Here is a 19,693-nt window from a genome sequence, read left to right as displayed (position 1 = left end):
AGTCCCCTTGGACTTTAGCCAGCAGGGGCCTGTGCGAATGTGTGCGCACATGCACAAGAGATGGGCAGAGGATGCAAGCGTGTTGCCTAACAGGTTCGATGAATGGGTCACTGAAATGTTTTGAGGCCCACTCCTACTTTGCTCTTCAGAAGCAATTGGAGGAGCCCTCAGAGTGCCCTGCACTGCAGAGTTGTGTAACCCCTTGGGCCTTTGGGTTTTCAAAGGTTCTGGGTGCTCAAGAGCTGAGCATCCCTTGCACAGGAGGAGAAGATGGGTGGTCCAGAGCTTTGACTCTGGTGTTTTTCTAGGGAGGACCACACAGGCAAGGCCCTTGGCCGCTGTGTGTTCTTGAGAAGTTTCTTGAGGATGGAGAAGGGCAGAGAAGGGGGTGTGTGCAGAGAGAGGCCAGGGTCCTTCCTATTCAAGTCCTCTGCCAAGGCCTACAAGAGGACAGAAGCTTGGTTGACAGAGCCCCTAACAGGATCTGCTCTGGGATTTTGGTAAAGGGTATAGGAAATCCAACAGGTAGATTTCTGGCTTAGCCCCACCCACCAGTGTTCCCTCTAAGCTGAGTTAGTGTGAGCTAGCTCACAGTTTTTTAACCTCCGGCTCACACATTTTTGTCTTAGCTCATGAAGGACGGCTCCAGAGCAAACTAATTTATGCAGTAGCCAAATCGCTCGCTCACAACTATAAAGCCAGTAGCTCACAAAGTAGAATTTTTGCTCACAAGACTCCACAGCTTAGAGGGAACATTGCCACCCACCCCTCAAGAAAGGGGAGCTGTGTGGTTTCAGTGGGGCATGCGAGGAAGAACTCCTTGCTGGGGTGGACCTGGTTGCCCAATCCCTTGGGGTGGACCTGGTTGCCCAAAAGGGAGAGGCGAGAGGGCAGGCTGGGGGAGGGGGCATCCCTTGTCTGGAAGGACAGCAGCAGCCTTCCCTGGCTCCATGCCCTTCAAACCCACCCGCCCGCCCCTGTCTCTAAAGCTTGCCGTTTCCATTCCATGTCTTAAATGGGCATGAAGGAATTAAAGCAGCACCAAGTGAATAACAGCATTAGTTTCAATTAATTCTCTCTCTCTTTTTAAATTCCTGGCAACAATAAAACTTCGGCAACAAAAGCCTTTTTACATTCTTAATTAGCTGTGCTTCCCATCTGTAGGCTTTTATATGTTTTTCCCCCCTCTTCAAGTGCCTGTGCGCCTCGCTTTTAAACTTTGTCCCTCCTCCAGAGATGCTGCCTTTCCCCTCCTCCTCCGTGTTTTTGAATCCCTCGCAGACGGATTCCTTGTTTCTTTCGGGTGACCTTTCACCTCCCTGGCCCTGACCTGCTGGAGCCTTGTCTCTGCAAACTGATTTCAGCCTGTATCTCCCCCCCCCCCACATGGCCCCGCATCATCAGCGCTTTGGGATACGACTGCCCCAGCTGTGTGCACAGGAGGGAAAGCTTCACCCACCCCAAACTTCTCTTGCACTTTTGAAGTTTTTTTCCTTTCTTTTTTGGATAGCAGGATTTCATATTATATCATCTGGGGAGGGTGTGTGAAATGAAGGATATCCCTGTAGGCTGCACAGAAGGGGGGGGGGAGAGAGAGAGGAAGGGAGGCAACGCTGGAAAATTCTGCAGTCTTTCAGCATTCTCTGCCCGAGGGTGATCGCCCTGGGCCTGCCGTTGAATTGGAGCTCTTACAACTGCCTTCTGTTTACCTTTTATGGTTAAAATAACAGCTTAGCAAAGAAGCAGCTTTGTGGAGGGGGGGGAGGGGGGGAAGAAAACATTCGGAGAAATCATCTCAAGCTGTAGCAGCCTAGCTAGTTTAATCACCCCTAGAGTGCTGAACAACTGTGTGCTCAATGGGACACAAAATCATTTTGTGTGTAAATGAGCATGGGAGGGTGATTATTTCACTTTCCATGGGCAAATAGTTTTTACAAGCAGTGCGCGGCGCACTCGGCAGAGAGAAGGCAGGGAGAGCCGAGCGGCTTGTGCAGAGTTCCTGGGGAGGGATGCTTCGGGCAACCCGCCATAGAGAGGGAGAAAGAGTTTTGGAATGGGCACTCTCTTGGGTTGGGACGCCATGTTGGTTTACTTAGCCAGATGTTGGTTTCCCTGCCTTCTCCCCCTTCTGCAGTGGCTGGAGTCGCTGGGGCGTTCTCCTGCGTCAGCCCCGCTGAAACCAATCTGTGCTCTGGCACCCCGTTGTAGTGGAGCTAGCGTGGGGGAACTTTCAGTGGACTGTGCCCTCTATAGCCTCACAACACACTCGTGTCATAGGCACACTGTATGCAGATGATCTGAAGTGTACATTACATTTGTTGGGGGCATTATTTTATTTTTTACAAATTGAGTCTTGATGACCTGTTCCAGCTTTTTCATGACTATAAAAAGGCCTTCACTGGGGTTTACTTTCTAAGATTTTGAAAGTAAGAGTAGATTTCCCCCACAACCTCCCCCCAAAAGACATTCCTTAACTTTGTGTTGCATAAAATATTTATTTAGGCAAGACAAGAAATATTTATTTACGCAGGACCAGGTTTTTCTTTGTAGTGTGTAGGTAGTTCTTGACAAAAAATACCATAGTGATTGACTTAGAATGAAGGTGCAGGTTGCATGCTTAGACCCCAGCATCGCTCTTCTTTGACAAAACCATAAACCTGGTGGGTTTTCCAGGAGGGGTTTGTTTGGAATCCCTTTACCCATTTTAATAATTCAGACCAGATTTAGACTTAAGATCTGCTCAACTTTCTGGGCGGTGGAGTCTTTGACTTCTGCATCCCAAATGTGAGAGAGATGTCAAAAATGCACTGAGGTGAGTTGAGAGATCCCAAGTGGGGTATGAATTATTTTGGCATTAATATCGTGAATAAGAACCTGTGGCTGCCATCCTGGTTAGAAGTACTTAAAAGTAAGTCCCTTTGGACACAAGGAGGCTTACTCCTTTGTAAATGTGCCTGGAGACTGGATTGTGAAGCTGCATTCCTGTTCAGATGGGACCGGAAGTAAGCTCCCTACCGTGGGACATTCTTCCAGATCAATGGACTGTGGCTGAGACATGTGATAGGCTTTGCAACTGCTGGTGGGTAAACGTGAGCCACATCTGTAGGCATCTGGAGTCTGTACAAATCGATCCAGAACTCCAGGGCTGTAATCCTGCTCCATTATAGTCAGCGGGAGTCCTGCTACTGACTTTAGCAGGGGCAGGTTGGCACCCCTGCTCTTTGCCTGGCTGTAGTGATTGTTAGCCCCGGATACTGTAAGATTGTAAATTGGGGGTGGATGTTTTTGATGGTGCCCTGTGTGTTAAGATTTCAAAGCAAAAGAATAAGAATGAAGCCGTGCTTAGTTTCATGTGCACTCACAAGCAAAAGCAACAGAAAACAATGGGGTTAAGATGTATCATTATTTCTTCTTTAAAAGAAAAAAGCAGAAATTGTGATGGGTGGCTGCTAGTGAGACCTGTTGGGGAGAGGAGAAAGCAGAGCTCCTCCTGCGTGCATTCGAAAGAATTCATCCTTGCCCCTCGAAGGTGGTGCTATTGTCAAAATGCTGATCTCCCGTCAAGTGGCTGAAGTTGCGGGACAGTGCTGATCCTTGGGTCTCTGCGCAGGGTAGATGTCTGTTCTGCATGTGTCCAGAGAAATCTAAAAGCATGTGGATTCAGAATGGGGTGATGTATTACTAGAGCAACAAAGAGAGTTGCTCCTTTCTTATCACCGCGTTCCGTTTTCTTTGCTCTGTATTTCAGAAGGGGCGAGGGAAGTGCTTTCTAAGGGATTTTGTCTGTTGAATGGCGGGATAGTTTTGCTTGGACTAGTGGCAGCAATCTGGGGGGGGGTGTTACTTAAAAGGAGGGAGGTATTGATTCTAAGAAACGTGGTCCAAGTAGTTGAAATAGTTATTTGTTGTGGGAATGTGGCATAGGAAGAGCCTGTGAGACTTAGCAGTGCTGAGTTGCTCTGTGGAGTCACTGCAACCCAAAACACCAAGAAAATTAAATTACCTTCAGAAACGTTGAATAGCTAGGATGTTTGGCACGTTTTCCTTCAGCACTCAGGGGGCGAGAACTGCGATGGTTTTGCTTTGCCACTTCCAGGAACAGGCAGGATTTTCAGCTGGTTACCTGTCTGTGCTACAGAATTGTCTTTTTGCAGTTTGGAGGGTGTGTTCTTTGTTGGTGCTCAAAAACTGATGCTCACCAGTCTCTGGGCACCAGAGGGTATGCCAAAGTGTTTTTGTTCTTGCCTTTATCAGAGCTCTGTTAAATGTTTTCAAATTGATGAGGATGCTGGTGCCGATCTTCCTTTGAATTTAAACATGACTTGGGAAAGTATTTAAATATAACTGGGATTGTTGTGGAAATATATATGTTTTTGGTGGCATAAGAGATTACAGGGTCATTTGAGATGATATACAGGGTGGTCACTGTTTAAAAAAAATTGTGGTTGGACTCTCATGCTTCTATTCTGTCGCAAATAGTATAGTCTAGATAATAACTGGGTGTCACTTATTACGCATGTATTTATTTATTTTCCAAAAAAGTCTCCAAAGAAAATAGTTTTAAGTTTGTTACGAATTTTACTACATGTCTAAATGAAGTGCCTTAGGTACTGAGGAAGTCACTAATTTAGAGGTGTCTCGTTACTGAGACAAACTTGCAAAAAACCCTGAATCCCAATTCACAAATTGGTTATTCGTTTGTCAGGGGATATTTCACATCTAACACATAAGCCCGCGACCTTTAATTAGAATTTTGCAGTTTGTTTTATGCCCCTTGAGGCTGACACCTTGAAAAAGATTTTTTTCCCCTTGATTTCTTATTGCTAATAAGCATCTTTTTCTTCGCCTCTGGTTCTCTGAAGAGTATGATGCAAATACACTTAATTACAGAGGTGGCAATAATTTGTTAGCTGAATATGTGATCAGGCAGATGCAAAAATGATCTTATTAGATCTGTGATCACGCTGTGGAATCAAGGTAATGCACAGCTGCATTTGAGAGAGAAAAAACGTGTTCTTTTTTTCCCCTCCTCTCTCCAGGAGGAAGGAAGAGCTATGTCCCGGCTGTCTTTAACACGGTCTCCAGTTTCTCCCCTGGCTGCCCAAGGAATTCCTCTCCCAGCTCAGCTGACCAAATCCAATGCTCCTGTGCACATTGATGTAGGCGGACACATGTATACCAGCAGTTTGGCAACACTGACAAAGTACCCAGATTCCAGGTAAGGCGGCTACATTTTCTGCCAATACCTTTTCATTGCATGGGGATAGACTTGATACCTGAAGGGCAGTTGGGTAATCATAATTCAGCTTTTGAGGTTATGGGGAAGGGAACTGCAAAGCATCCTTGGGATTTTCAGACCAGCTCTCTGATTTTTCCCCCTTCACTTTTTTTTCTAAACTATGCTGCGTTGAAAGCACCTGTTGAGGACATTATCTGAAAGCTAAAGATATTTTTTTCTTTAAAGCCTGGTTTTTAACTTGGGCATGCCAGCAGCCCCAAGAAACCTCTTGCAGGGCCAGCCATTCCTTTTTTAGCAGAGTTGTCCAGTGAGAATCACTCCCTGTTGTCTCAGTCACCTTTATTGTGAAATCTGATGCATTTCCATGCGGCTTGATTCCAAGACAGTTTTGTTTGCAGTCATGCCTGCCTTGGTGGTAAAATCTGCGGGGGGGAGGGGGGTAATATGTGTACTCAAAGAAACTTGTTTTGGATTGCCACGTCTGTTGTATTCAGCAGATTTCTCCACTGCACTGTCTGTCTAGTCCTGATTCTTGTGAGTGTGTGTGTGCTGATGAGGGCCAGAATCTTTGCCTCAGCATAGGATGAATGGAAATGTCCAAGAATGAATCAGTTTTCCAAATGAATGTGTTGCACAGGGAAGTGTTCATGAATAAGTTAGTGCCTGTCTGTATGTGTGTCTATCGATAGGGTAATTCTTTACCATCCCTATGGGTTTGGGGGCATGGGAGCCAGTGCAGATTGCAGATATGTGTAGTGCTTGGGGTGTTTGTATTGCAAAGATGCTGAGATCTTTTGCAATAGGGTATTCTCAGGCTATGCTCTGATTAAGCTTTGTGATGGTTGAAGGGAAGGGATTTACCAGCAGGCGCATCAGAAAATGGTATTGTCAGGTATGTCAGGACGGGAAGAGTGGTACCCATGCACTGCATAGTCACTGTTTGGTGTACACTTTGGAATGAGACAAAGGCTTATAGGTCCATGATAGCGTAATCCTGACCAAAGTGACACCCTTCTTATTCCGTCATAACTCAGTTTAGGGTTGCCCTGTGAAGCTATGCATGCAAAGCATGCAAATGGGGTCCTGGCAGGTCTCAAATTCGGGCACCCAAATTTAGGGCAAAATCCCACTGGGAAATTATCTTGCACAAATCCCAGTGAAAGGGGCCAGTGTTGTGCCACTGAAAAAAAAATCCCACCCATTTTAACTGGCTGTATTCAGCCGAAGCGTGACAGTGGATTTCAGGTTTGCTGAGCTAACGCCCTCAGAGACGTCACTTCACACATTGCGGTTCCAAGCCTACAGCAAAGACTTTTCAAGTGTGTACCTAAACATTCCATGTGTGAATGAGACAAATGTATATTTGCAAACACATAAACCATATAAGTGTACTCAGCAGAGATCCGGGGTTGGTTGCAGCTCTGGTTCCTGCCTAATGTGTGAAGCAGCCCCCAGTGATTAGAGTGATGGGTTTGGCTCTGGGAATCTTAGCCGGCAGACAGCCAGTTGCAAACATGATTGCTTCGAGAATACTCAGGGTACATGAGTGTTTTTCACAGCAGCCTTATAACTAGTGCAAGTCATGTGCGCACGTACATGCATCTTTGAACTCTCAGCTATACATGTCTGGGAAATACAATTGGCCAGGTTTTCCATGGGTATTTCCATGGGTGTTCAAAGGCGCATGTACAGCATTCCTTTGTTACAGTTTGATGCAGGGAACTTTGATGCTTCCTGCTCATATAATAATGTCTGCTATGGTCAGTGCAGGGGCTTTGGTGAGTTCCTGTCTTTCAGGCTTGCCTTGCTCATAAGGTTGTTCTGAGGCCAGCATGTCTTGAGAAGGTTGGGATAGGATTGGGGGGAAATACAAGGAGCCTCCTTTAATTCTGCAGGAAATGATTTCCCCCCCCCCCAAGTGTAGAAGATCCGCATAAGACCAGTAGTTTTGTTCAGAAGAAAGTCAGGATTTCTGCACCAGCAGGACTGCCTGAAAGGGTTTATTTTTGATACTTATACCCCGCTTTTTCCCTCATCAATGACCCAAAGCAGCTTACAACATCGTTCTTACATTATCCTCCCCATAACAACCATGTGAGATAGGCTGGGCTAAGAGAGACAGTGACTGGCACAAAGTCATCCATTGAGCTTTTCTGGCAGAGTGAGGATCTGAACCGAGGCCTCTTAGATCCTAGTCAAGCACTGTGATCAAATTGATGGAATTTAGCTCCCTCAGGCTCCTGTGCACCTGGGAAGAGGGGAGACGGCAGGATACAAATGTATAAATCGATAAATAATTGGAATAATTTAGCTTGATCTTTTATACTATTAAGTTGGCGAAGTACTGGCTAAATTTCTTCCCAAATTGGACTTTTTATGCTTCATACTTGTAGGACATTGTTTTCAAACGTGTAGGTAGCAGCCTCCAAACATTGGAGAGCTGCTTACTTACACTCACAGCCATTTACCAACTACAGTTTTCATTCTGTAAACAAAAAAAATGCAACTGGGGTACAAAAGAACCTCAGAAATCTACTTACAGTTTTCACTCAAATACAAAACTAGGTTTTCTCACAGGTATGCCATAAAAAAGAGGTAGTTGTCTTACATTTGCATGCAAGTTACACTTATGTCAAGTAATAATGTGTGTGTGTTTGTATAACATTTTAAAGGAGGGGTCATCTTATATTCAGGTTCATCTTCCTTTGGGCTAAGTACGGTATTTTGCATTTTAGGTGCTTTTATGCTTTAGCTCATCAATTGTATTTGGGATTAAAAAGTACCCCATAAGGTTCCTCTGCCCCACCTCCCATGAAAACATTGCTCCAGGGAAGCATTTTAAAGTGCTTTAGAGAGAAACAGCCCCTCATGATAACCTGATGACCATTCCTGATAACCTCACCTCAGATAGATGTGTTCCTGGGGTATAAAAATGCACATAAAATTGGCAATTTTTAATGTTTTTAATTAATGCAGTTTCCCCCCCTGCATTGTGAAATGCAATGTCTTCTGCCACCACAAAGCATTGTGGGATATTTTCTACCCCAATATGCATTCGAATTTGGCTTGGGGTATGACTATATATCTCAGGCTAAAACATGTGAAAGTTTTTTTCAGAGTAGGGTAGCAAGGTTAAACACTCCCCTCCCCGGATAAAAAGATGTGTATTTTGAATGGTGTTGATTTAGGACTTACGGAAAAGGGCTATGTTCAGTGCACAAAAAGACTTCTAAAGTAGCAACCATGTCTTACGGCAGTGGTCTTCAAACTGTTCTTCAGGAATCCTTCCCAGGGCAGGCAAACATCTCAGAAAGATAGCATGACCCGTGTCCTCTGTACCTGATCCTTCCCTCCAAAATACAGCCTTATGAGGGAGTGTTGAGGGCAGTCTGGGGCACACTGTCAGTTCACACAGGACAGTGGTGGGGCCCCAGCGGCCTGCCCAGCACTCTGCCAGAGCTGAGTATGCCCCGGGGACATTTCCCAGAAGCCTTTAGAGCACACAGGAAAGCAAAATGGGGGAAAGGTAGCTGGTTGCAAAGCAGCTACAAAGGCAGAGCTGCCATTCCAAACATCTGTTTCATGAGTCAAAGAACAACAGAAAGAAATCACAACTGGTGGTACTAAAAGTATCCCCCCATCCTGGAGTTATTTTTTAAAAAACAGCAAGTCTGAAATTGAGAAGACAGAATTCCTCAGTTTAATCGTGGGGGGGGGGAGCTCAGTTGAAGAATCGAGTTCAAAGAGAGCCCCTGAAAGAGGATGGCAGGAGAGAAACACAAACATTGAGGGAATCGGGAGACCACATCGATCAAGGAGCTTGTGAGACAGGGTTGTCACGGCAGAACTACACATGTTTCCCAGTCCTGTATTTGCCCCATAAAATGAATACAGAGGAGAGTTGTTAGGCCAGGGCTCACGGCCCTTTCTTCTCCTTATTCTCCCCTGAAACCTCTCTCTCCACTGTGTCCAGGTTTTCTTGGCTCTACGACCAATATTTATTTTATTTGCAAGCCAGCGTGATGTAGTGTTTAAGAGCTGTGCGCTCTAATTTGGGGAACCGGGTTTTATTTCCCCCTCCTCCACATGAAGCCTGCTGGGGTGACCTTGGGCCAGTCACAGTTCTCTCAGAACTCTCTCGGCCCCACCTACCTCACAAGGTCCCTGTGGTGGGGAGAAAAAGGGAAAGGTGATTGTAAGCTGCTTTGAGACTTCTTAAGGTACAGGAAAAACCTGATGTGGATAGCCCAGGCCAGCCTGATCTCATCAGATCTCAGAAGCTAAGCAGGGTCAGCCCGGGTTAGTATTTGGGTCAGAGACCTCCAAAGAATACCAGGGTTGTGATACGCAGGCAGGCAATGGCAAACCACCTCTCTGAACATCTCTTGTCTTGAAAGCCCTGTGTGGTCACCATAAGTCAGCTGTGACTTGACGGCAAAAGACACACACAAGGTAGTGAAAAGCAGGGTATAAAAACCTACTCTTCTTCTGTTTTATTTAAAGTATTTATAAATCTGCCTTTTTCTCCCCAGTCAGTTGGGACCCAAGGTGGGGGACAACAAGAAGTAGAACATTAATACACAGATTCCGGTCAGGAAACAAGAACCAAAAAAGATATGATGCAACGTGCAGCTTGGCTTCATTCGGGCTGGACTTGATCCACAGATTCTCCCCCCTTCTAACTACCCTACCCTTCTCTTGCACTCTTTACATCCTTGCTTTCTTCCTTGCAGTGACTTCTGCCCGCAGAATTGGGAATGTGCTTCCTGAGACCATTTAGGGTTATATAGAAGTCTCACTGAGTTCAGTGGCACTTGCTCATAAGTGAATAATCATGTGCCTGCAACCCAGTGTTGCAATCCTGTGCCCGCTCTGTCTGGTGTGTTCAACTGAAGAGACAGCAGGGCTTACATCTGTGGAGTAATGTAGTATAGTGTTTAGGGTCTCAGGCATATGGGTTCAAATCCCCACTTGCCAACTTGTTTGGTGACCATGGTGCCAGTTACTCTCATTCGGCCTTTGCTACCTCCCAGCTTGGAGCACATTTCCTAAGGGGAAAGGCTGTAGAGATTGGGACCTAGTCTAGAAAAAGATAGAATCACAGAGTTGGAAGGGTCATCTAGTCCAACCCCCTGCACAATGCAGTAAATTCACAAATACCTCCCCCCCACACACACACACACATTGACACTTGCTCCATGCCCAGAAGATGGCAAAAAAAAAAAACCTCCAGGATCCCTGGCCAAACTGGCCATGAGAAAAATTGCTTCCTGACCCCAAAGTGGCGATCAGCAGTTCCCTGGGCATGTACAAAAGGGCCACAAAAAGTAAGCACTGATGCAACCCTTCCTGCCCTCCCTCTCATGATCTGCCTTCTTGTGATCTGGCTAAGGGAGACATGGTAAGAGGTTTATCAAGTTATGCATGGGGTGGGGAAAGTAGATAGAGGGAGCTTTTTCTCCATCTCCCATAATAGTAAAAGTCAGGGGCCTCCTGATCAAGTTATTGGGCAGTAGGTTCAGGACAGACAAAAGGAAGTACTCAATGAGTAATTAAATTGTGAAATTCACTGTGAGTGGAGACAGTTATGGCCATGAGCAAAGCGTAGCTAGCTTTGAAAGGGGGTTAGATGGATTCATTGAGGAGAGGTCCATTAGTGTCTACTGGCCATGGTTACTGAAGATCGCTTCCGTCTACTGATGCTACAGACCTCTGAATGCTAATACTGGGAAGCGGGGGGGGGGGGGCTTGGCCTCTATGCTCTGTTTGTTGGACCTGCAGGGCAACTAGTTGATCACTGTGTAAAATAGCATGCTGGATTAGATGGATGAGTGGTCTGATCCAGCAGGCTCTACTTGTGTACTTTCCAACGGTTTTAGGAATTTTATAAAGATAAAGTGGAGGAGAGGAGAAAACATGAAAAGAAATGCATGGAACTGATCGCTCCAGTTTTTTGCCAGTAATTTTTTTCCCCTGCCTTTAACTGAAAGACTGAAATTCGATATTGTCGGTTTAGAAAACTCTTTTAAAATGAATGAGAGGGATAATTCCTGGGGTCAAAAGTATGTGATACCCAATCACTCTATAATGCCATACAGTTGGGCTTGGCACATAATACTCCATTTTAAGAGTGTTTCCCCTAAAACAGGCCACTTTATACACATACCCTCCGTTGCAAATGTTTTCCTCGTGTTTCCCTCTCACTTCAGTGTGTTCCGTTTTCTGTATCTTCCCCTCACGAATAATCTTCTCAACCTAAGGCAACTGCTCTCTTCTATCTTATTGATCGTTTGTTAATTCCTTTAAAGGTGGCTAGTCTCATAATCTCTGAAAGAATTGAAGAGCATGGAAGGTTGTTTCCTCCACCCCCCAATTTTTTCAGATTTTAAAACTCCATACATTGGGTTGAATCCAAAGGTCCTGTTCCTCAGTTGCTTTCCCCCAATGGAAGGAGCCTTCCCTTGACAGAGGAAACCTCCTCTCCTGCAGGAATGGTTTGGTGCCAGTTTGGTGTAGTGGTTAAGTACACAGACTCTAATCTGGGAGAAACGGGTTTGATTCCCCACCCCTCCACTTGCAGCTGCTGGATGACCTTCGGTGAGCCATAGCTCTTTCAGAGCTGTTCTCTCAAAGAGCAGTTCTCGAAAGAGCTCTCTCAGCCCCACCTACCTCACAGGGTGTCTGTCGTGGGGAGGGGAAGGGAAAGGAGTTTGTAAGCCGCTCTGAGACTCCGAGTGAAAGGCAGGGTATAAAACCAATCTCCTCGTCCTCCTCCTCTTCTTCTTTTGCAAGATTCAACTCCACAATAAAGGACAGTAGCAGACTTGCCACTGGGTAGAGAGCAGCCCTTTGTTAAGCACTTTGGAAGGCCAATGCTGTCCCCTGAGCACAGCTCCAGTGGATCCTTTGAACAAAGGGTCCTCACTGTCTCTACTAATCTTATATAGTTTTCTTGCTGCCCTCGATTGAAAGAAACAGATACAGTATTAGTTTGCAAAAACTTCCCTATCAGGCTGGTATTTTGTACATCACTTGGCTCGCTTGCTAAAGTCATCTGGACAAAGGACTCTGGAGTGGCCCCGCATTTTACCCACCCTGCTCAGTCCACCTCTCATTGGTCAAAGAGCTCCTTGTGCAGGTCTCTTGTCCGGAACATCCAGTACCCTGAAGCTAGGCTCTGGAACAGCAGCATAAGTCCTGGAACATCATTGGCTCATGAAGCTGTGACATCACAGCACTCATATAAAGTAACAGCACTGGGGACCCAACAGAGAGTGACTTAAGGATGAAGGAGTTCATCGGAGTCCTGCCCAAGACCAAGGAAGCTTTTGTGTTCAGCGTGGGGGACGTTTGTGAGAGGAGAATTGTGATGTGGTCCCTTTTAAAATCATTTTTGCAGGCTGCTTCCAGCCTGAGAACGGTCTCAAGAGACTCGTTTTTATGCTATTTTTATGCTCATGCTTGGCTTGGTTTTTTAATACTGGCTGCTGGGGTTTTAATTGTTAATTACTTCTATCATGTTTTTATTCTGTTTTACTTTGTAAGATGCCAGGGAGCAGATTCTCTGGAAAGACAACGTAGAAATTCTTGAAATAAATACGTAAATTTCAAAGGGGACAAACCCTGATTCCCTGTGGATTTCTGTTTGCAGACTCCCAGTGCTCTTCTGGTGGTGGTGGGGGGGCATCAGTTGCCTCTTACACCGTCAGGTGGGACAGGCTTTGGCAGCTCGGCCATTGCAACATCTTTGAGACGCCTACCCACCAAGTGTATTTATTCGGCTTATATCTGATTCTTCACCTTGAATCCACTGTCGGCCCACCAAGTATGCAACATGAAAACAGTCTGGTTGCACCTTAAGGGCTAACAGCATTTATTCCAGCATGAGCTTTCATGAGTCAGACCTCACTTCCTTAGATGCATCACTTCAGTGCATCTGATGAAATCAGCTATTTATTTATTTATTGGGGACATTGAGTGTCACCCCCTCAGAATCTTGCTTGAGACGGCTTACAATGAAAAAAACATGGTTGCTTTTTTTTAAAAAAAGAAAAAAGCCAGTAAAACAACAAACCACGACTTATGAATGTTGATGCAAAAATAAAATTTGTGAGTCTTCAAGTATGCAGGAGCATCGTTGAATGTCCCTCCTCAGCTACGAGTAAAAAAAGAGGGGATATAAAAACAATACCCTACCTGAGGTGTCGAACTCATTTGTTACGAGGCCGGATCTGATTGTGGTCCAGTTTGTCAGCCCTTCCACTAAGTGCCTTCCTAAGCTACATCTCTTGGGGTTAGAAGGGGAGAACTCTGCTTAGGAGGGCATGGTTAGTGTCTCATAAGGTATAAAAGGCAGGCCAGTGACAAGCCCTTGCCTTGTTTCATGCAAAAACATAAATATAATTTGAATGGCAAAATGCAAGGAGAATGTGGGACTGAGAAATGCCTGCCCTTGGTGGGGGGGAGGGGCCATCATGGCCTTCTTAGCTGAGCCCTGCAATGTAGGCTAGGCAAGGGACTCGCAGTCTGTACTAAGTTGAGACAGACTCCCCAAGGGGCAGGCGTGTCCGTCTCTGGCAGCCAAAAGTAAGCAAGAGCCTCGAGGTGTCTTAAAGAGGAGCAGATTTATTTGTAGAAAAGCTTTCATGAGCCTCTTGGACTCCTGCTCGCGAAGGTTTCTGCTGCATGAATTTGCTGCTCTCTGAAGGACCGCACAGCTCTTCATTACAAAATTCAGAGGATTCTAGTTCAGCATTCACAACAAACATGCAATTCTTTTCTTGTTTGATTCAAACACAGACTGTGGAGGAAAGGGGAGCAGGTCACATCCCCATGTATTATGTGGACTGTGTTCTGGCTGAACAAAGGTCAGGCAAGGGTATCGAGGGGGGTGTGTGTTAAAATATATATTCTCTAGGACGTTAGATCACACTGTGCTCCCCCCCCCCTTCTCTGTGGGCCCAGTTTTTTGAGTTGCAAATGTCCAATGAATGTCCAGCCCGTGACGCCGTAGTGGTGAGTGTTTATTATGGTTTCCTGCTCACCTCAAAGCAGGGTTTTGCTGTCATGTCAGAGTGCGACTCACAGGGTTCGAAGGCTTATGAATCAGGTCCACGTGATGCGGCTGCTTCATCATCCGTTGCCCATCCGGCATTAAATTGGGAGGGTTACAAGTTGTTTGGAAGTGGGGAAACCCACAAGATTGCAACCAAATGTGCCTGTCTCTTCTCAGGGTTTTCATGTGCTGGTCCCCTTGTGAATTAGGAATTTAAAGCAATAAGGATTCATTTATTGTGAGCGTATAAACATCCAGAAATTTTCCAAGATTTGGAAATAGGGTTGCCAATCCCCATAGGGTATAATGGAGAATTGATCTGCAGGTATCTGGGGCTCTGGGGGGGGGATGTTATTTGAGGTAGAGGCACCAGATTTTCAGCATAGCAGCTGGTGCCTCTCCTCAAAAAAATCCCCAAGTTTCAAAAAGATTGGACAGGGGGGTCCAATTCTATGAGCCCAAAAAGAAGATACCCCTATCCTCCATTATTTCCAATGGAGGGAAAGCATTTAAAAGGAACATGATCCCTTTAAATGCAATGGCAGCTCACCCACAACTCACTTCAGAGTTCCCTCTCCTGGACCCTTCCTCCCCTCTCCTGGAGGCTCCTGGTAATTCCCCCGCCCACTTGTCAGCCTCACCTGGCAACCCTGGTTGGAAATCAGGCAAAGCAGTTACCTGTGCATTCCAGGATCGCCCGTGCCTGTAGAACACACAATTTGCCATGTTGGCCTTACTGCTAATTATCTGTGTATGAGATTGACTCCAGAGCCACATTAAAATCTATAAGGATACTTAACAAAAAAGCAGTAGCGGTGCTGGTACTATGTCAGGGTATGTATATGGTGTTGATGTTACATAAAAACTGGGGGAGTAGTTTAAAACGGTTGCTCCATTATTAAAAATTAGCACCTCTACTTTGAACATCAGTGTCCTGTGGAAGCCCTTAGCATACCGCTGCATCACCTATAATGGTGACACACAATTGGTGGCACAGGAGCCACATGTTGCTCTTTGACTTGTCCCCTGTAGCCCCTCTGAGCACTGTTCTACAATGTGGTACCCAACAAGGATTGCCAGAACGAACCTCGTAACCAGCACGAGAGTAAGGGTGTAGGGACATGATGGGGGTGGGCGGCATCACCGACACAAGAACATCACTTCTGGGGAATATCTGGAAGTGATGGCGATAGCTCAAGGAAGAGCCAGAAACTTTATGCTTTTATCATAGGGTTTCTGGAAGTTCCTAGAGCTGCCACTGCCCCAGAAGTGACATCCTCATGTGGGTGACACCCCCTTCAGTTTTTTCCTCCTCCACCGCAACAAGCAGCAGTGGAGAACAGGAAGTGGGAGCAGGCAATTTCCCACTCAGACAGGACGCTTGGCAGCCTCATACCCAACTCATGTCCCAGGAAAGTGAGGAAGGCCATTGTGCTGCTGCCAGAGAGACTGGAGAATGAATGGGTAGGCTCTGAGCCTCCCTGATCAGCAGGCCTTATGCAAGGGATGGACATCAAGGACCTGTCCTTCCCAACCATTCCCAAAGCCTCTGCACTTTCTCCAAAGCCTCTGCACTTTCATCCCAGCACCTGGGCAGTAGCCATGAGAAGAGCAAGCTGGCCACAAAGAAGAGAAAATAAAAGAACGACCACCTCCATGGCAGCCACCCAGGAAATGAGCAAGCTGGCCACAGTTGTGATGGTTGTATTTCCTTGTCTTTCTCCGCAACCAGCTTGATCTCCTCCAGATGCCTTGGCGGTCTGGTTCATACAGGCATCCTGGCGTCATGTGGCTCTTATGGTTGGAGATAACTGTGAATGTGGCTGTCTGTGAGCTGCAGTGTCAGTACCACTGGGGGGTATAAGCTCCCAAGGAGGAAAGGGGCAGGGCCTCTGCTAGCTCATTGCACATCACCCTGATGGCTTTTGGGGTGGCCCTGGTCTACATTGGTGATGACGTGGTAACTGCAGTAACAAACCACTGTGGCTGTTATTAGAAAGGAGGTTTGCAAGCAAAGTGTTCAACCATACAGGGATAGGGTTTTCTGATAGCTGTTGCAGTATACGTAACAGGCTGGTATTTATTAACTTAATTACTTGATTTATACACTTTTTTCCCCTCAGTCGGGACCCCCAGCAGCTTTTGAAAGTCTCCCCTTCTCCATTTTATCCTCACAACAATGCCCTGAGTTAGGTTAAGCTGAAAGTGACCAAGCATCCATAAGTTTGCCCAGTCCCTTCTTAAATCCACCTGAGGTGATGATCATAAGAACATAAGAGAAGCCATGCTGGATCAGGCCAATGGCCCACCCAGTCCAACAGTCTGTGTCCCACAGTGGCCAAAACCAAAGTGTCATCAGGTGTCAGAAGGTCATCAGAACTCCAGAAGCCCTCCCACTATACTGGCTTATTCCTAGAGGCGGTGTCAGCAGATGAAGATGAGGTGTACTTCAGTGGGAATCCTGTCCCGAAATTACTGTAAAAGTGACGAGGACTAGACTCTAGATCGTTGGGTCTCCACCGATCTGGTTTTGATGTGCACAGATCCTTTCCTGAGCATACACTGTGGGACATGGAGGGTACATACAGGGATGTTGAGAGGGACAGTGGCCTGGTTATACTGCTGAGATATAATTTCCGTACTGTTAATGTGTCAGAAACTAAGCAGCCGCCTTTCATCAGCCGTCATTCAGGAGTTTCTGGGAAGTGCCAAGATATTTCTGACAATCTTATCCCAGCCATCCTCCAAGGGCCTCCAAGGGGGGGGTGAGGGTGGGATTGCTGGTTCTCTCCTGTTCCATTTGGAGAGTATGTAGGTTCACTCAGTTTCAAATCCCAACTCTGGCATGGATGCTGTCGGGTTGACCTTGGGTCAGTCACTCTCTGAGTCTAACCTGCCTCACTGGGTCGTTGTGTGAGGAGGGGAGGCCAATATACTGCTGCTCTGAGCTCCTTGGAGGAAGGGCAGGATAAAGTGTATAAATGGATAATTACAGCAAGCCTGTGAGGTAGGTTTGGCTGAAAGAGAATGGCTGGCTAAGGACACCCAGGAAGCCATATGGAGAGCAGAGATTTAAACCTGGGTCTCCAGGGTCCTAGTCCGACATGTTAATCTCTACACTGGCTCTGAAACACATGATGAGGAAAACCACAGTTTCCCTCAGGTTATTTGTATCTAGCTTCTGATATCTGGAGGTACGTTGACTCTGAACGAGGAGGTTCTGTTTCACTATCGTGGCTAATGACAAAGAGCAATTGGTGGGTGTTTCCTTCTCCATGAATTTGCCTCCTCCTGTATTAAAGCCACCTAAGGCAGTGGCTGTCACTCTGTGTCACAGCAGAAAATTTGTCAGATATTGGTTGAAGAAGTACTTTCTTACGTGCTCTAAATCTGCTGCCATTCGCCTTCATTGGGTGCCTGGGCACCCATTTCTGGGAGAAAAACAGAGGGAGAAAAATTCTTTCACTTCCATCACACTGCTCATTTGGCCAGGATTTTAAAAAACTTAAAATGTTCCAATTTCTTTTGTTTGGATGAAAGGGTCTCTGACTGTGTAATCATTAGAGGTGCCCTTTTCAAAGGTCATGATAGCTTCTGAGGTTGGCCTAACTGGACCCGCAGTCCAAATGTGCTTCGGTGACTGAACTCTGGATTTAGATAAAGACATGAAGATGCTGGCTGATAATTTCCTAATGTGATCTCACTGGGCTGGATCCCACAGATTCATACCACTAACCGAAGATCTTTCCTCTGGTGGAAGTAGCCACCCTGGAGGTCCCCCCCCCCCCCCCAGTAGCCAAACAGATCTGTGGGATCCAACCCAGTGAGTCTTGGGAAAGGCAGCAAAGTTTCCCAGTAATGTGATGATGCCTTGTGGTATGTTTTGTATTGCTAAATGTATTTCATAGAATCATAGAGCTGGAAGGGACCTCCAGGGTCATCTAGTCCAACTCCCTGCACAATACAGGAAATTCACAAATACCTCCCCCTCCACACCCATAGTGGCCACTGTTCCACACCCAGAAGATGACAAAAAACCTCCAGGATTGCTTCCTGACCCCAAAGTGGCAATCAGCATTTCCCTCAGCATGTAAAAAAGGGCCACAAGAACTAAGCACTGAGGCAACCCTTCCTGCCCTCCCTCTCATGGTCTGCCTAAGTTCATAGAATTTGCATTGCTGTCAGATGGCCATCTAGCCTCTGCTTAAAAATCTCCAAAGAAGGAGAGCCCACCACCTCCCAAGGAAGCCTGTTCCACTGAGGAACTGCTGGGTCAGGAAGTTCTTCCTGATGTTTAGCCGAAAACTCTTCTGATTTAATTTAAACCCGTTGGTTCTGGTCTGACCTTCTGGGGCAACAGAAAACAACTCCGCACCACCCTCTAGATGACAGCCCTTCAAGTACTTGAAGATGACCATATCACCTCTTAGTATTTGTTTATTTCATTTATGTCCCAGCTGTCCCCCCAGTGGGGGATCCAGAGCAGCTTACACTGTTCTCTTCTTCTCCATTTTATCCTCACAACAACCTTGTGAGGATGGTTAGGCTGAAAGTGAGTGAGAGGCCCACAGTCACCCAAAAAGCTTCTAAGGCAGAGCATGGATTCAGACCTGAGTCTCCCAGCTCCTGCTCTGACGCTCTAACAACCACACAGTGCTGGCTCAGCCACAGGGCCAGATGATCGGTTCAGCAGCCATGCAGCAGCTGAAACATGGCATTCTGGCTTTAGTGGAAGCTCTGTGGGTGACTGTTTGTTCCAAATTCACACTTGTCTCAAAGGCTGTGTCTGTGTTGTAAACGGCAATTGATTTGATATCAGTTTAACTGTCTGGTGTTCTCCCAGATAATTTTAGGGAGCGTAGTTTTGTGAAGTTGCTGAATATTCTCTCCCTCCCTGTGCACACACTAAACTATATTTGGGAGGAGATAATGATATAAATACAATTTTGGTAGGTACAGTCATGGAGTTCATAGGTAGACAGCGGAAAACGAACCGGTGTGTGGCACATTGGACCTCTTGGCTGAAAGAGGAGAGGAATTGTCTCTAGCACCACAGCAATGGTTATAGAAGCAGACAGGAGCGTTCTGTCTGAGTTACAGTTTCCTAGCACATGAGCAATGACCAAATCCATCCAGGTGCTGAGCACCACTGGGTCCTTCTGTGATGGGAACTGAGAGCCCCTTACACTGTCTTCATCCTCCAGAGCTGGACCCTTAGGGAAGTGAAGGAACATGGAGATATTCTTTGGGGGAATTTGTTGTCTAGGAACAGTGTTCACTCAGACTCAGAATTTACATCCTGAATTTGTGTTACTGAAACATAAAAGAGCACAGGGACCCTGCTGGATCAGGAGCCACAGTGCAGTTATAAAACAGGATGTTTTATACATTTTGTCGGG

The 19,693-nt window shown here is 46.2% G+C and overlaps 1 protein-coding gene across 2 annotated transcripts in view; it reads left to right on the top strand.

Annotated features, from left to right (window-relative positions):
- The window catches only part of KCTD15 (potassium channel tetramerization domain containing 15), a 73,610-nt gene that overhangs the window by 1,356 nt on the left and 52,561 nt on the right, over positions 1-19,693 (top strand). For both annotated transcript variants that reach the window (XM_015411094.1, XM_015411093.1), the window contains exon 2: positions 5,040-5,218. In XM_015411094.1, the coding sequence (XP_015266580.1) occupies positions 5,055-5,218 (164 nt within the window). In that variant the 5' untranslated portion in view covers positions 5,040-5,054. The remainder of the gene's footprint in view (positions 1-5,039; positions 5,219-19,693) is intronic.

Source organism: Gekko japonicus, unplaced genomic scaffold, assembly GCF_001447785.1.
Source record: "Gekko japonicus isolate JY-2015 unplaced genomic scaffold, Gekko_japonicus_V1.1 scaffold711, whole genome shotgun sequence".
NCBI lineage: Eukaryota > Metazoa > Chordata > Lepidosauria > Squamata > Gekkonidae > Gekko > Gekko japonicus.
Note: the sequence above shows the minus strand (reverse complement) of the source record. Positions and strands in the feature narration are given on the sequence as shown.